This window comes from Hibiscus syriacus, unplaced genomic scaffold (genome assembly GCF_006381635.1).
Source record: "Hibiscus syriacus cultivar Baekdansim isolate YM2019G1 unplaced genomic scaffold, ASM638163v2 tig00110450_pilon, whole genome shotgun sequence".
Classification (NCBI taxonomy): Eukaryota; Viridiplantae; Streptophyta; class Magnoliopsida; order Malvales; family Malvaceae; genus Hibiscus; species Hibiscus syriacus.
The window spans coordinates 8,140,984-8,157,796 of NW_024062743.1; the positions used below are offsets into that span (position 1 = coordinate 8,140,984).

The following is a 16,813-nucleotide window of genomic DNA, read 5'->3' on the forward strand; positions in this document are numbered from 1 at the left end:
ATGTGATACAGAACTATGTGAATAATTGAAAATGTGAAATGTGTAAACAGTAAAGCCCATAAGTATATGTTATGAGAGCTAAGGGTATAATTGGCATACCAAGAGTCGAGGATTCTATGCGGTCCTTTGGGACAATACTATATGATCATTCGAGACATTTCTACGTGGTCCTTCGGGACATTCTATGTGACACTTTGGTGCAATTTATATGAGCTGTGGTGACAATATTTGTGCACAACCTCAATGCACTCACATACTTTAAGTTCTCAGAAGTGTATCATGGGCTATTAAAAGAGATAACATAAATAAACTATATGTGATGTTACGTTTTTTTGCTTTGTGAAATGTATTATATGATGTTTACAAATGTTAAGTACAAGATTATATGATTAAAGGGATTAATGATAATAATATTGATAACGATAATGATGTTAATGGTATATATGCATGTATGCATTTTGTTATATAAAATGTTCTATGGTTTTTGTATTTTATTATTATATGAAATGCTCAGATTTTGTTAAGTATTTAAGGTTTTTATTATACGCTTTATATGCCTTACTAAGTTAATGACTTGGCGTGTGAGTGTTTCACACGTATGTTCAATGAGGTAGGAAGAGCAAAGCTAAACGAGTTGGACAACATCTCCTTTCCGATTTTCGAAGATCAGATCGGAAAAGAATTGAATAGTATGCATTTTGTTATAATGAATGAAGTTAGATGTAATTAAAGATTTGAGTCAGATATGCTCTGATCGGTTTTGTAAAACTATATGATTGTATTTAATATAAACTATTTAGTTTTATTTTAAAGTGAATTTAAATTTTCTGTTATCTTGTAAAAGTAAACGATTTGAAAAGTCAATATGACACCTCAGACTCGTATCCGGATCGGATATGGGTTGGGGGTGTTACACCCCTGACTATTAAAAGTTTTAAAATGGTCACTCGACTATTCATATGTTCCGAACTCATTTTTTTCCGTTAAAAAATTGACGACAGTTTGAGTTGGACGTTAACCCACTAACTGGGATATAATAAAATCTGATCATGGATTCTCAAATGACTATAATATCACAATCAGCAAGTTAATGTCCAACTCAGACTACCATCAAATTTTTAACAAAAAATGACGAGTTTAGAACATATGAATAGTGAGATAAATATTTTATAACTTTTAATAATCGAAGGATCAACAAAGTAATACCCTATAGTCAGAGGATCATTTTATAATTTTTAATAGTCGAGGGACTCAATAGAGTAATACTCAATAGTTGGGGGACTATTTGTGTACTTTACCCTATTATTTTTAATTTTTTAAAATTATCTAAATGCAACACTGATCATATAACATTTTTTTAACGGTTGTTACAACCGATACACTTAAAATAGTAACGTTTGTAACGTTAAGTACATAAATTGACAGAAAATAGTTTAGGTACCTAAATAGGAAAAATGATATAGTTTGGGCTCTTATTTTTTTTATTAAGCCTAATTATATATATTTGATTAGTCTTAGTGATTAGAAAGTAATATATGTTTATAATTTTTTTTATTAACCTATTGGTAAACATAATTGTTCGAGCCTAAAAATTTTAAGAAAAATAATATTATCTTTTACTACTAATACCAATTTACACTAAATGAATGAGTAGAAAAGAAAACCAAGTTGCATTAGAAATAGGAAGCGTGTTTGGATTATGTATTTGTTAAAAAAAAACCATTAAACAACCCCTTCATACAATAAAATCGAGAAGGTTTATCCAAACATCAAACTGTTAGCCTTAGGTGAATTAAAAATATTTAATTATTTATGTATTGTAAAAAAACTTTCAACAATTACATCAAAAATATATATATACTCAATCAATATAATAAAAATATTAGATTGACTCAAGAATTTACATATACAATGGATATAATTATATCATTAATTTTAATGATGAGTTTTTAAAATATACATCTTATAAAAATTTATATAAATGTGACGCGAATTTATAATATTTACTTTTATATGTAGAATTGTGTTGTATATAAAATTTAGGGTAAACTATACATTTAATACCTAAACTATCAGTTTTGATCTATTTTAATATCTAATTTTTAAATTTTTTTCAAAACTTCATGTTAAATTTTGAGTGACAGCACTAAAATAAAACAAAAAAATTAAAATTTTTAGCCGCGGTAATAAAAAGAAACAAAAACTGAACTTTTTACAAGACCTTAAAAGAAATAAAAGTTTAAATACTAAAATTAAATAAAACGAATAATTAAAGTATTAAATGTATAATTTACCCTACAATTTGACCTACAAATAATTGAACATGACTGTTCGAGATACTGTTTCCAAAAGACAGTCTTTGTCCTTTTGGCTTTTTGTGTGTCGCCATCAATCATATGAACATTTGTCAAAATGAAAATAAAAGGTTAACGTATAAAAATGGTACTTTAATTATAGTAAATTAGTTTATTGAATTTTTTGATTATTTAAATTTATAAAATGGTTCTTAATTATAAGATAATAGTTTATTGAGTGTATTAATTATTAAAAATTATAAAATAATCACTCAATTATTTATATATTTTAAACTCGTTATTTTTTATTAAAAATTAACAATCATCTAAGTTAAACATTAACCTTTCAACTAGTATATGATAAAATCATATTTTAACGGAGTCTCTTTGCCATGTCGGTGCCGTATTGGGCGTCTACAGCCTCACTGTCATTTTCTAAGGGCATTAGCGTGAAATTCTATTTAATTGATTGCATAAACTTATATGTACATCAACTATGAAATTTAAAAATTTATCTATCATGTATAAAAATAAAACTCACTCTTAATGTTTATAAAATAATAACCGGTCTGTTTATTTAGGGATGGGTATGGGTCAAGTTGGGTCGAGTTTTTTGTCTACTCAATCTGAACGGAGAACAAAGATTTCACCCAATTCGAAATCGATTTGATATATAACTTAAAAATTTGATCTGACCTGACCTAAAATAATAATAAAAATATTATTTTTATTCAATAAAAATATTGACTTAATTGAAAAAAATAATATATAAAGTTGTATTATTGTAATTATTTCTAAATATATAAGGTAAAATTATATATTTTTTCGGGTCAGGTCGGGTAGGATCAGATATTTTTCACCCTAAACCTGAACTTCACCCGACCCGAACATCACATTAAAAAAACCCGACTCTATCGAACCCGACTTTTTAAAAAAAAACTTAATCCGATCGAGCTAAGTCAGGTGGAAACCAATAAGGTTCAAGTCTCATGCTCATACCTACGTTTATTCACTAACATTATTATTTATTCCTAAGAAACAGAAAATTTTTAATGAAAAATTATATGTTTTACCATCGATGGATATCATTAAATTTTGGAAAAGTGATGTTTATTCCTTAAGATAATAAAATAAAATATTATTCCTTAAGATAATATTTTTATTTAATTACGCTATATTAAGGTGTCACATGTAAAATTTTAATTATTGTACGAGTGTATGAATTTATACTTTTGAAATTCTTATTAGAATACATTGACCAGAGAGAGAAAATAATCTTTATTAGAATAGGATGATAAGAGTGCACCTCCCTCATCAAGCCTTAAGGCTCTAGAAGCCTAAGGTGGGTACACTTTGAAATACTTCATAAAAATTATGATTTGCTTGTTCGTACGATTAGGGATATATATGAGTCGGGCTTCAATCAATTCAGCATGATCTAAAAATTTTATATCATTCATTTGATTTTATTCGACTTGAAAATATATATTTTTTACTGGACTCGAATTTAACCCGATTTTTTAAGATAAAATCTGAATCCAACCCAACTCAAAATAATAAAAATATTATTTTTATTCAATAAAAAAAATATTATTTTTATTCAATAAAAATAATAATTTAATTGAAATATATATATATATATATATATATATATATATATTGTAATTATTCCTAAATATATAAGGTAAAATTATATTTTTTCGAGTAGGATATTTTTCACCATAAATCCAAACCCGACCCGAACATCACTCTTAAAAAATCGACCGAACCGGCCCGAATTCAATTTTTTTTATAAAAAAACACTACGTGATCGAGTTGGGTTAGGTCGCAACCCGTTGAATTCGAGTACCATTCTCATCCCTAGGTACGATGCATGCTGGTTGTTGCAAGTGTCACATAATTTTTTTTTATGGAATTAATACCTTTGTTATTAAACATGTGTGAAAATGATGTTAGATGATCTGACACCATTTTCATAAGCCTTAATAATTGAGTAAGATCTTAAATTACATGTTTAGAGAGAGATCGAAAGTGATTTTTGAGCTTGAAATAGTTATTTCTATATTTAGGCTTCCTTTTAGATTCATCCTTTTATTATGAATCCTTACCACTTCCCTCACCCAAATTTAAAGAGTCAAATTAGACTAATTTTGCATTCAATAAGAGTATTAATACTCAATCCTTAGCAGTGCTTATTAATGGGTTGTGAGAATCCTATATCTTAAGAATAATGATTTTTTCCTTAAAGGTTAAATGTTTAAAATGCAGTGTCTTTGTAAAAAAATGGCATAAGATATCAATGTTTTTCTTATGTGAATGAAAGTATATTAATAGGTGTACGATGATTATTATCGGTGTAATAGGATATTAAAAGATTAATATATTTTCTTTATAAATATAAACTCTAATACTAATCCTACATAAAAAGAAGAAAGAAGGGAGGATTCTAAAAGAAAGAAAGTGTGTATTCTTAGTGAGTTCACCTAAAAAGAGATGATGAAACAAAGATAGATAACTTAATCAACAGGCTAAACGTGTTTGCTCAAAAGATTAATGTGTTCTTCCATAACATTAACGAGAAATAACGAAATATAATTGTGAATAAGTTATATAGAGATTTTTGAGAAAAAATTATGCTTTATGTTTGAACAATAAATGTGATTGTAAAATTAAACTGCATTGATATCTCCTCATTTGTTTTCAACAATATATATATATATATATATATATATATATATATATATATATATATATATATATATATATATATATTAAGAGCACAAACTGATGTTATACTATAAATTTATATATTAAATTATCATGATACACAATGAATGCGGATAAAAGGAAAACAAATTACAGTAAAAGAAGGACGCGTCTTTGGATTTGTCCTCCTTGTATATATACATTAGAAAAACCAAGAAGAAATATCTTTGGTTTCATAAGCAATTTGTCAAAACCCAAGTTTTTCTTGTTTATTTGGTGAAGCCGGCGATTTTTACAGTAGAAGAAGCACAACATCTCATTAAGTTGCAGGTTTACAGCTGTTTCCTTTTTCTCCTTTTTAATCGTACATTTTCATTGATAAACTCGAAAGTTTCGTGCTTTGAGAAAACTTTTATCGGAATATGCTGGGTCGTCAAATTACAAGTCTTCGTTGATTCTTGGGTGTTTCCATTATAAAAATTATTCCACTGTTCTTCCTCGGTGGTGGAAAGAAAAAAAAATTTCCCTTGGTTTTATTTGCAGATGGCAGTGAAAGGAGGGGGCTTTGTTCCAGTGCATCGATGGCGTTTTGGGTTGTTAACGACTTTGGTTCTCGTTGGCATGGTGGTAGTTTGGAGCATAGATGGCTGCACTATCAAGGACTTTATCCAATCACGGCAGTTTAAACAAGATCACATCACCTTCAAAGTGAACTCGGCTAATACCAATCGAACTTACCAAAATCCCTCGCATTCCCTTGGAAATCTTACCTTAAATCCAACTTTAAACACCACCCATTTCCCCCTTTTTATTGTTAATTCTTCCCTTGAAACAACGAAATCCAATGATTTGTTGAACTGGGTTTCAGCAGAGCTGGAGACCAACTTTACTGCAAATCTATTGAGTAAATGGTTGGCTAAAGGAGGAGAGCCCTGTAAAGACTCCCAAACTGTGGGAATCAAGATTCCGGGTTTGGAGAAAGAGAAAATGGTGGAACTATCAGCCGGTGAAATCCATTATTTCGTGTTTCAAGCTGTCGATGAATCTGGGAATGCTCGTTGTTTAGGTGGGGATTACTTTGAAGTCGATCTTTCAGGAGATTCATGGAAATCAAGGCCTCTGGTGAAAGATTTTTGCAATGGTTCTTACTCGGTTTCCCTTCAGGTTCATCCTGATTTTGCTGGTGATTATAACCTCTCTCTTATTTTGCTCTTTAGAAATTTCCAAGGCCTTAAAATTTCGCCTGCAAGATTTGCATATGATAGACAATTGCGCCATATAGGGATTAGGTTCTTTAAGACTAAAGCTCAACTGCCCCAACTACAGATTTGCCAAAAAACTGATTTCAATAGAGATGTTTGGTCTGGTAGATGGACTAGACATGGAAAGAATGATGATTGTCGAATTAGTAAAGATGGCCGATATCGATGCCTGGAACCGGATTTTCCATGTCGGAGTCCATGGTGCAATGGTTCATTAGGACTTTTAGAGAGTAACGGATGGGTGTATTCGAGCCATTGTTCGTTTCGGTTGTTTTCGGTTGATTCTGGTTGGAATTGCTTGAAGAATAGGTGGATTTTCTTCTGGGGTGATTCGAATCATGTCGATACCATCAGGAATATGCTTAATTTTGTGTTAGGCTTGCCTGAGATCAAATCTGTGCCTAGAAGGTTTGATATGAACTTCTCAAACCCGAAAGATCGGTCTCAGACAGTTCGGATCACTAGCATTTTCAATGGTCATTGGAATGGAACACAGAATTACTTGGGTCTGGATTCTTTGAAAGATGAAGGGTTTCGGAATTTGTTAAAGAAGCACTTCTCAGAGGACATGGTCCCGGACACTATCATCATGAACTCGGGCTTGCATGATGGTGTTCACTGGTCGAGTATTCGATCATTTTCTCAAGGGGCAGAGTATGCAGCATCGTTCTGGAAAGACATTGTGGAATCGGTGAGGCGGAGAGGGTTATCGGTGCCACAAATTGTTTTCCGGTCCACGATCGCAACCGGTGGGTATGCAAGATCACTGGCATTTAATCCTAGTAAGATGGAAGCATTCAATGGAGTTCTTTTGGAGAAACTAAGGCAAGCTGGGCTGGTTTCGAGCGTGATTGATAACTTTGATATGACATATTCATGGCACTACGATAATAGGTGCAACGATGGTGTTCATTACGGGAGGGCTCCCCTAAAGATGAAGTGGATAGACGGTGAGATCGGACACCAGTATTTCGTCGATCTCATGTTATGCCATGTGCTGCTCAATGTTCTATGTGCAAGATAGTAAAGCAAGTCCTAGGAGGCTTGATGAACGTTTTTCCGAGCGGAAAGTGGCCTCTACAACGTCATACAGTCGTCGAAACCTCTGGACTGCAGGTAGCGACGGCTTAAGTGGTGCCCGGAGGCTAATTAATGATTTATTCCGAGTCGAGTCGGCATTCATTATTGACCTATTACCATACATAGTTTTGAGTATATAGTTGCTTCACTTGTAGATCATTACAAGGGATTTTCATATGGAATTTGCTTGCAGTCGTTGCTCGTGTCTGGTTCACTTGTAGATCATTACAAGCCCTTGAGTTTGACAGTTCCATTATATAACATTGATTCCGATTAGGCCTATGTATGCTATTGCTACCCATTAATATTATTCAAATCTTTTCATAGTTGTAAACAAATAATTCATTTTTGTTTAAGTTTTTCTAATATATGATTCTTTCCATTATGTTAATTTGTTTAATATTTAGTAATTTAATTTTTATTTATTTTTAAATATAAACAATTTTACATCTCCACTAAAATTTTATATTTAATTTTTTTTACAGAACATGTAAAGATAATATATTATATAATTGAAAACGGACCAGGGGTTTAAACAGATTTAATTTTTAGTTCGAAGACTATTTTGTTGGATATAATATTTTTGTTTACTAAAAGAAATTTGTCAAGGAATATAAAGAAATAAAAGAAGAGTAATTTTTATTATTCTTGTTCTCATTCACTTGAATTTCATATTTATAATATGTGTAGGGGTAGAAGATAATGATAAAGCTTACAAAATAAAAAATAAATAATGAGGTAAATGAATATGAACATGGATGAATCTAAGTTTTTGGAGATGGAAATAAATTTTCAATAAAAATAAAATATTTAAAACATATAATTTTTTTAAGGAAACAACTGCTCTTATACATCTCCTCAGTCTATCCCAAATACAAATAATTAAATGGACACGTGGATTATAGATGTACATAAAAAAGATAAATATATGGTTCATCTAAGAAGAAAGGAATGCCTTTTCCTTCTAATATTTATCAACATCCATAATAATCTATAATATTCCCTTTAGATATTCATAATTAAAATATATTACTAAAAATCTTGCAAGACAATATTTGGTGGGATAAAGATTTTGTTAGGATTTACGAAGCTGAAATTGACAATCGAAAATATTGCCAAGAGGGGTGAATAGGTTTTTTGAGAGTTTAGGGAGTAAGGAGTAAAAAAATAGGAAAGTTTTGCACAATAATTTATAGTGTTTCGACTTCTCAACTAAGTCTACATCCACTACCTAAGCTCCTCACTTAGGATTTTCCAACAAATCCACCAATTTGTTGTTTCTTTTTCAAGGATCAAGAGTAACTTTTACAACTCCATATCTTTTCACTTGGCTAAGATAGAACCAAAACCCCTTTTACAAAAGAAAAAAAAATGAAAACAAATAAACCTCTAAAAAGGAAAGTGTTTACAAATTAAAGCTCACAAAAACACAATACTTACAAGAGAAAGGAAATAAAGAGTGAAAAATATATTCTCTTGTGTTTGATTGTTTGGATAAGTGTTATAACCCTTCTTCAAGTGTCTTGATCTTGTATTTATATGTTAGAATAAGATTGTGGTATTTTTCTAGCCATTAGGGATGATTTATAGCCGTTTGGTATGTTTTCTCTGCAAAATAAAGCTACCCAGAACAGATATCGATTCTCCTACAGGGAGTATCGATACTACCTTTATAATATTTAAATAAAACTAGCCGTTGGGCCTGACGGTATCGATACTACTTCATGTAAAGTAGTTTCGGTACCCCTTTGGGTATCGATACCTATTTTGCATTCTTGAATTTAAGCAAGCTGGTAGTATCGGTACTACCTTGAGAGTATCAATACTTCTCTTACGTAGGGTATCAATACCATATGAACAATATTGGTTCTGTTCATATAGTATCGATACTATAAGAATAGTATCGGTACTTCGTACGTGAAAATTTGTTTTGTGCTCAAATTCACTTTAAATGGACTTTGAATTATTTTTGAAAACTTTGAATAAATTCAATTCAAGTCCAAAAACATTTTACCTTAATTTGTTATATCAAAATATTATAAAGCATGATTAAAATCTACCGCTTTTTGATATAACAAAACATTTGAAAAATTATTTTTGGCAAAAACTCTCCCTTAATAAAACATTTAATGAAAAAGAAACATATTTTGGAAGAACATTAAAATCCCCCTTTTTCATTATTGAAATTGAATTTTTCAAACCTAACTTCTCCCCCTTTTTGTTATATAAAAAATAATTCAACTTTAAGGTTCAAAAATAACAATGAAGAGTAAGGGATAAATCATATTATAAAATCATTTGAAAAATCAAAAACTCCCCCTTAATAAAAACATTCCAAACAAAGATTTGAATTTAAAATCATGTCATCAAAAAAAAAAATTGAATTTCACCAAAGATGAACAAATATGTTAGTAGCATATGCAATTCAATATATACAAGTCTAAAATACTTTATGCAATACCAATTGTTGAAATAAATTGCATATGCATAAAGCTATCCAAAAAGAATGTTATGCATTTAAAAAAATTGATATCAATTGTTAGAGAGATATCATTTAAAATAAGTTACATGCATAAGCATTTAAAAATTAAGGTTAAAAATTAAAATTTGAAAAACAAAGCATTTGAAAATTTGATATCAATTGTTAGTGAGATATCTTTTGCATTAAAAACCAATTTTAACCAAAATTCATTATGATGAACTAAAAATTATAAAAAATCATTAAAACTTTAAAATGTTCATCACAATTCCTTTTAACATACATGAGATAGAAAAATCAACACAAAATCATTTAAGTTCAAAACGCATGCATGCATAAACTAAATGAGCAACCAAGTATGCAAAATCAAAAAGCTTTTAAGCTTAAAGGTTACCCATTCCTTTTCAAGTGTGGCTAAAGTATTTGAATATCTTCATTTTCATCACCATTGCTCCCACACACCTACAAGAGACATTTAAGTAGATTTTGGTATCCAAATTGCCTTTGGATCCTTAAACGTTAGTTTCAATGTCCTTTGTTCCCTTAGGAACCCACACTTGTCTAATTTTAAAACGTTTTCCTTTCTTCAAATGACAAGTATGTTCCATGTGACCATGAAAATGACAATGTGAGCATTTTGTCATTTTTAAACAAAATGAGTTGTTTTTAGAAATTAATTCTTTTTCTTTTTTTATGTTCACAAGCTTAACTTTCAAATCAAAATTTTCTTTTTCTAAATCATTGATTTTGACTTTGGAAAGCTCTAAATCATTTTTCAAAGATTTATTTTGTTTCTCAAAATCAACTTTTTCTTTCAAAACCAAATCATTTTAAACTTTAAGTTTTGAAATTAATTTATTATATTTGGAATTCATGGTCTCAAATTCCAAATACAACTCATTATAAGCAACTTTTAACTCATCAAAAGAATAAGAATCTAATTCACTAGAGTTAGAAGTTACCATTGACTCTTCATTGATGGCTATGAGGCATAGATTTCCTACTTCATTTTCGTCATTTGAGTCATCTTCATCACTCCAAGCTACCACAAATGCCTTTTTTTTATTTGATCCCTTTTTTTTAGGAAGGAACAATCATAATTGACATGCCCCGTTCGTTGACATTCGAAGCACACCGGGGGACCCTTCTTTTTGCTTGATTCATACTTCACTTCTTTGGAAGTTATGAATCTCTTGAATCCTTTGAAGAGCTTGTCCATCTCTTCTTCTTTATCATCGTCTTCATCCACCTCTTCATTTGTATATTTATTGCTCTCATTGGCGGATTTGAAGGCAATGCCTACCTTTTTCTTCTTGTTTTTCTTTTCTTCATCATCTTCTTTTTCCTTTACCATCAACTCATGAGTGAGAAGAGAACCGATAAGCTCATCAAGAGTGAGTAACTTGAGGTTCTTAACTTCGATAATCGTATTCTTCTTTATTGCCAAGACTTTGGAAGAGAGTAGATCATCTTCCTCACAAGCTTCTCATTAAGGATTACTTCCCTAAATCCTTTTAGACCATTGACAATCACGTAAAATCTATCTTCCATAGTTTTGATGTCTTTATCAGGTTTCATCTTGAAATTTTCATAGCTATGGTTGAGAAGACTAATCTTGGTTTCCCTCACTTCATTGGTTCCTTCATGAGTGATTTGGAGCTTGTCCCATATCTCATTTGCATTAGAACAAGAGGAGACTTTTCCATATTCATCCGAGCCTAATGCACAAAAGAGGATATGCATAGTCTTAGCATTGAGTTGTAACTTCTTCTTCTCTTCATCACTCCAATCATTTATCTTATCGGTTGGAATGAAGTATACTTTGATTGAGTTCCAAACTCCTAGATCGTTGGCTTGAATGGAGAGCATAATCCTACTCTTCCAATAGGCATAGTTTGATCCATTGAAATATGGTGGCTTGTTGACCGATTGAGAATCTTCAATGTAATAAGAGCCAGAGGTCAAAGCCATCTTCTTGTCAGTTGTGTCAAGAATCGATAGAGCTTCTTCAATGATGTGAAGCCTTCTAAAGAGTCAAGTTCTGATACCAATTGTTAGGATTTACAAAGCTCAAATTGACAACTGAAAATATTACCAAGAGGGGTGAATTGGCTTTTCGAGAGTTTACAGAGTAAGGAGTAAAAAGATAGGAAAGTTTTGTACAACGATTTATAGTGGTTCGACTTCTGAACTAAGTCTAAATCCACTACCTAAGCTCCTCACTTAGGATTTTCCAACAAATCCACTAATTTGTTCTTTCTTTTTCAAGGATCAAGAGTAACCTTTACAACTTCCTATCTTTTCACTTGACTAATATATAACCAAAACTCTTTTTACAAAAGGAAAAAGATGTAAATAAAGAAACCTCTAAAAAGGAAGTTGATTAAAAATTAAAGCTCAAAAAAACACAATATTTACAAGAGAAATGAAATAAAGAGTGAAAAGTTTTTCTATTGTGTTTGATTGCTTGGATAGGTGTTCTAACCCTTCTTCAAGTGTCTTGATCTTGTATTTATATGTTGGAATAAGGTTGTGGCCGTTTCTATCCGTTGGGGATGATTTCTAGCCGTTTAGGGATGTTTTCTCTACAAAATAAAGTTACCTAGAACAAAGGGTATCGATACTCCTACAGGGAGTACCGGTACTACGTTTGTAATATTTAAATAAAACTAGATGTTACTAGCCGTTGGGCCTTACAGGATCGATACTAAGCCTATAGTACTACCTTGAGAGTATCGATATTTTTCTTACCTAGGGTATCGATACCACATGAACAATATCGATACTGTTCATATAGTATCGATACTGTAAGAATAATATATGTACTTCGTACGTGAAAATTTGTTTTGTGCTCAAATTCACTTTAAATGGACTTTGAATTATTTTTGAAAACTTTGAATAAATTTAATTCAAGTCCTAAAACATTTTTCCTTAATTTGTTATATCAAAATATTGTAAAACATGGTTTAACATATTTTAATGGAGGAAAAATACATAAATATTAACAATATTACCTTGTTAAAAAATTTACTAGGAAAATTCAATATGACCACCTTAGTTAAAAGAAAAAAATAGTAAATATCTTTTAGTTAGAGGTGATAATCGGGTCGTCGGAACGAGTTTATATCAAATTATTTTGAGTTTGAACTACATTAGATTTACGTTCGATTTGGGTCGTGTTATTTTGAGTTCAAATTTGGTTTGGGTCTATAGTAAGTCGAGTCAAGTCTGGTAGTGATTCGAGTCAATATTATATCAGTCTCTTCGATTTTTTATTCAAAATCAATATTAGAGCGATCAATTTTTGAGTCATATCAATATCATATCAGTTGGTTTTTGGGTTAGGTCAATATCATATCAGTGATCATTTAAGGATGAGAATTTAATTCAAACTTGACTTATACATTAGGTTATAGTTTATGACCTTTTTCGTATTGCATTAGCTTATACAAATAAATGAAGTACGTCAAGAGGGGGTTAATTGGCCTTTAAAATTTTGTGGTGGAAGTAACCGAAAATGAAACTTTTGTACAACAATTTTAGAGTGGTTCGACTTCTAAACTAAGTCTACATCCACTATATTTACCTCTAGTTATCTTGTACTCCAATTATCTTTCTAACTACATTTCATTAAATCTTTATAAAATTAAATTGAATAAATATTATAAATTTTTTTTTAAAAAAAAAGAAGTTATGAAACTAAATTTTATAATTAAATTTGTGAATTGAGTAAATTAAGTTGAAAGGGTCGCCTCACAACAGACATCTACAAAACTCAATCTGGATTAGTTAGTCAATAGATCGAATATCAGTGATTAATTCAAAAAAATATATATAATTAATTATACAATTAAGAGGAGCATTTTAGTGAATATAATTTGACAGAGGGAAGTAAACTTTGCCTAAACTTGATCTCAAAAAAAAAATTAATAGGGAAATCGACCTATCCTGACAATTTATGTAACACCCCCAACCCGTATCTGACCCGGATACGAATTCGAGGTGTCACATTGACTAGTCAAAGCATGTACTTTTATAAAAAACCATAGAAAATTTAAAACTTCCTTTCTATAAAGTTAATATTTTACATAAACAAGTTTAAAACATTATCAAACTCCATCAGAGCGTACATTTATAATAACTTGGTTTACATGCCAACATACTAATTTACATAATAGAACATACTTTACAAATATTTCTGATCTGAACTTTGAACGGAGATATGCTTCTCTGTTGGTCCGAATCTTGATCTTCTGACTTATCCTCACCTACGTGTAAGACACTTACACACTAAGTCATAGACTTAGTGAGACATGTAAATACATAAAGTAACTAACAAATGCATGTATATATATGTATATATATCTCATTTAACACAACATCATACCATACTATTACACAAACAATATAACATTACACATAATATGAAGTACACCTATACAGATCCTGTTATTATTATCAATAATAACCTCATATCATTATCCATATTATCTTTATTACTACCACTTAGTTATCTATTCTTACAATTAACCTTATTATTATCATATATCACACATATTACTTTATATTGAAACTACACATATGCACTCATTATTATTATCCTCATTCCTATTATCATATGATATCCAATATATCATTTGTATACGTCCCATAACACATTTATCATTTCACAAAAGATCACACATATTATCATAACAAGTTATTTATTTCTTTAGATCCCATGTATTCTTTTGAGAACTGAAGGTATGTGAGTACATAGAGGTTGTGCATAATGTTGTCACCACAGCTTGTATAAATCCCACTAGGGGTGCGTAGAAATTTGTCCTGTAGGAACACTATGTCTCGAAGGACCACATAGAACACATATGTCCCGAAGGACCACGTAGAACCCTCGACTCTTGGCATGCCAACTATACCTATAGCTCTCATAACACATGACATGGGCATTATCTGTTATATCATTTCACGTCTTCACATAGACACATATTTACTTTCACGTAGCATATTTCCATGTAATTCACATTCACGTATCACATAACCTTTCACTTTTACTTGTATTCTTTTTCACATATCTCATAGTTATGATTCTTATCTCATAACATATATTCACACATATATATGTTCTCATACAATCCCTTCATTCAATTATAACATTTAACCTAGCTTATTACACTAATATGTGTTCACATCACTCATTTAACATACATATTATATCATGTAACATTCTGATAGAACACATATGAGTCATATTACTTTCATATATATTTCTTATCTCTTATGATCACATAACCGATTATCACACATACATTCATTTACATAATTCATATAATAAGATGCGCTTAACAATTAAACCTCTGTTTTTACTCATATACATCTAGCACCATATTTCTATATGATCATACTCAGGTACTCATAAACATCTATTATTAGAATTAGACTCATCACAAGTCTTAATTCCCTAAACATCATGTACACTTAATATCATGTACTCACCTGGTCACAATGAACACTACCAAGCTCTTGTTCTTTCTTGCGTATCTTACTCCACCGACCTATCCGAACATTGCTTTCGATCAATGTCTACACAATCATACATTGATACTTATCAATATCCAATTGATATACTTTAATATATCATTTCTTAGACTAAAAGAAAGATTCATTTCTATTTTCCCCTTAGAAGTGTATCGATACACACTATAGGGTATCGATACATCCCTTCACTGGTGTATTAGTACACTACCTATGTATCGGTTCACTAATTACATTCGGTGTTTTGAGGGTATCGATACACTAGGCCCAAAATGGCCATTTTCAACCCAAAAATTTAACACTTTGCCACTAAATTTTACTTGTTAAGCCCTTCTTATGCCTTAAAACTTATCCATACACATTTAAACCTTCTTATAACCCTATAACACTTCGCCATTTCTCATAACTAACCATAATTCTTGAATCAAAGAATTTCATCAAATTTTACATATGTTCTAAATTCATTTCTATCACCTATAACTTCTTAATTATACCATTGACAAGTCAAATTCATCAATAAAACTTCAAAAAACTCATTATATTAGGAATTCATTTCTAAACCCTTAATCAAATTTCCTTTCTAATTCTCTTTTCTTAATGTTTTAAACTTATATAAGCTTTCCTTAAACTTATATAACACCCAATTACTCCAACCCAACCTATAAATTCAAGAAATTAACCAATTAAAATCAACTTACCTTTGGGAGCTAGAGTCACGAGAGGAAGAAGAAGAAAGAAAGAAAATAAGCTTCTGGAGCTTTTCCTCTATCCCACGTGTTATCTCCCTAAATATGGAGATAAAAATATCCTCCAAGCTAAATTACCATACTACCCTTATAATCCTTTCATATTTACCCTTTAATCCAATAATGAAATATTCCTATTTAAATCCTTGAACTTTTCAATTTTTCCTAAATTGATCCCTAAATTTCAAAAATTCTCATTTTAGTCACTTACCCAGATTTCGGGATGTTACAAATCTCCCCTCCTTTAAAGAAAATTCATCCTCAAATTTTCACTTCACCACGAGATGAAGCAATCCTTTATAATACTCAACAATTCTTAGCTTACCATTACTATTAACCTTATACTCATATACCTTACTCCATACATATTGCTTTTACTCATACTATATACAAACTTAACACAACCTATTCAATTGGAAACCATATTCTATTAAAACCAACTACTTTATCATAAAATTGGGATTTACCTTCAAGAATCTCTGGATCCTCAACATTTTCATCGATCCTTAAATTATAAACTTGTGTAGTTGGTTGTATATTATGTTAAGTGAATGACTCTGATCGATTTCTTTTACGACCTCTACCTCTATTTATTTGAGATACCACAATAGATATTTCTCTCTGTACCGTCTCCTCAGTCATAAATGGACAATCTCGAATAAAATGTCCAATATCCCCACATCTAAAATAGGCTCCTAAGATCACTCTACAAAC

The 16,813-nt window shown here is 30.5% G+C and overlaps 1 protein-coding gene across 1 annotated transcript; it reads left to right on the top strand.

The window, feature by feature from the left end:
• The first annotated feature begins 5,244 nt into the window (after positions 1 to 5,244).
• On the top strand, positions 5,245 to 7,622 carry LOC120126231. Its single transcript, XM_039144477.1, has 2 exons — positions 5,245 to 5,330; positions 5,544 to 7,622. The coding sequence occupies exon 2, from the start codon at positions 5,544 to 5,546 to the stop codon at positions 7,284 to 7,286; it is 1,743 nt and encodes a 580-aa protein (XP_039000408.1). The 5' UTR covers positions 5,245 to 5,330; the 3' UTR covers positions 7,287 to 7,622.
• The last annotated feature ends 9,191 nt before the right edge of the window (positions 7,623 to 16,813 follow it).

Coding starts and splice junctions, on each gene's coding strand:
- LOC120126231 (XM_039144477.1), top strand. CDS start 5,544: ATGGCAGTGAAAGGAGGGGGCTTTGTTCCAGTGCATCGATGGCGTTTT.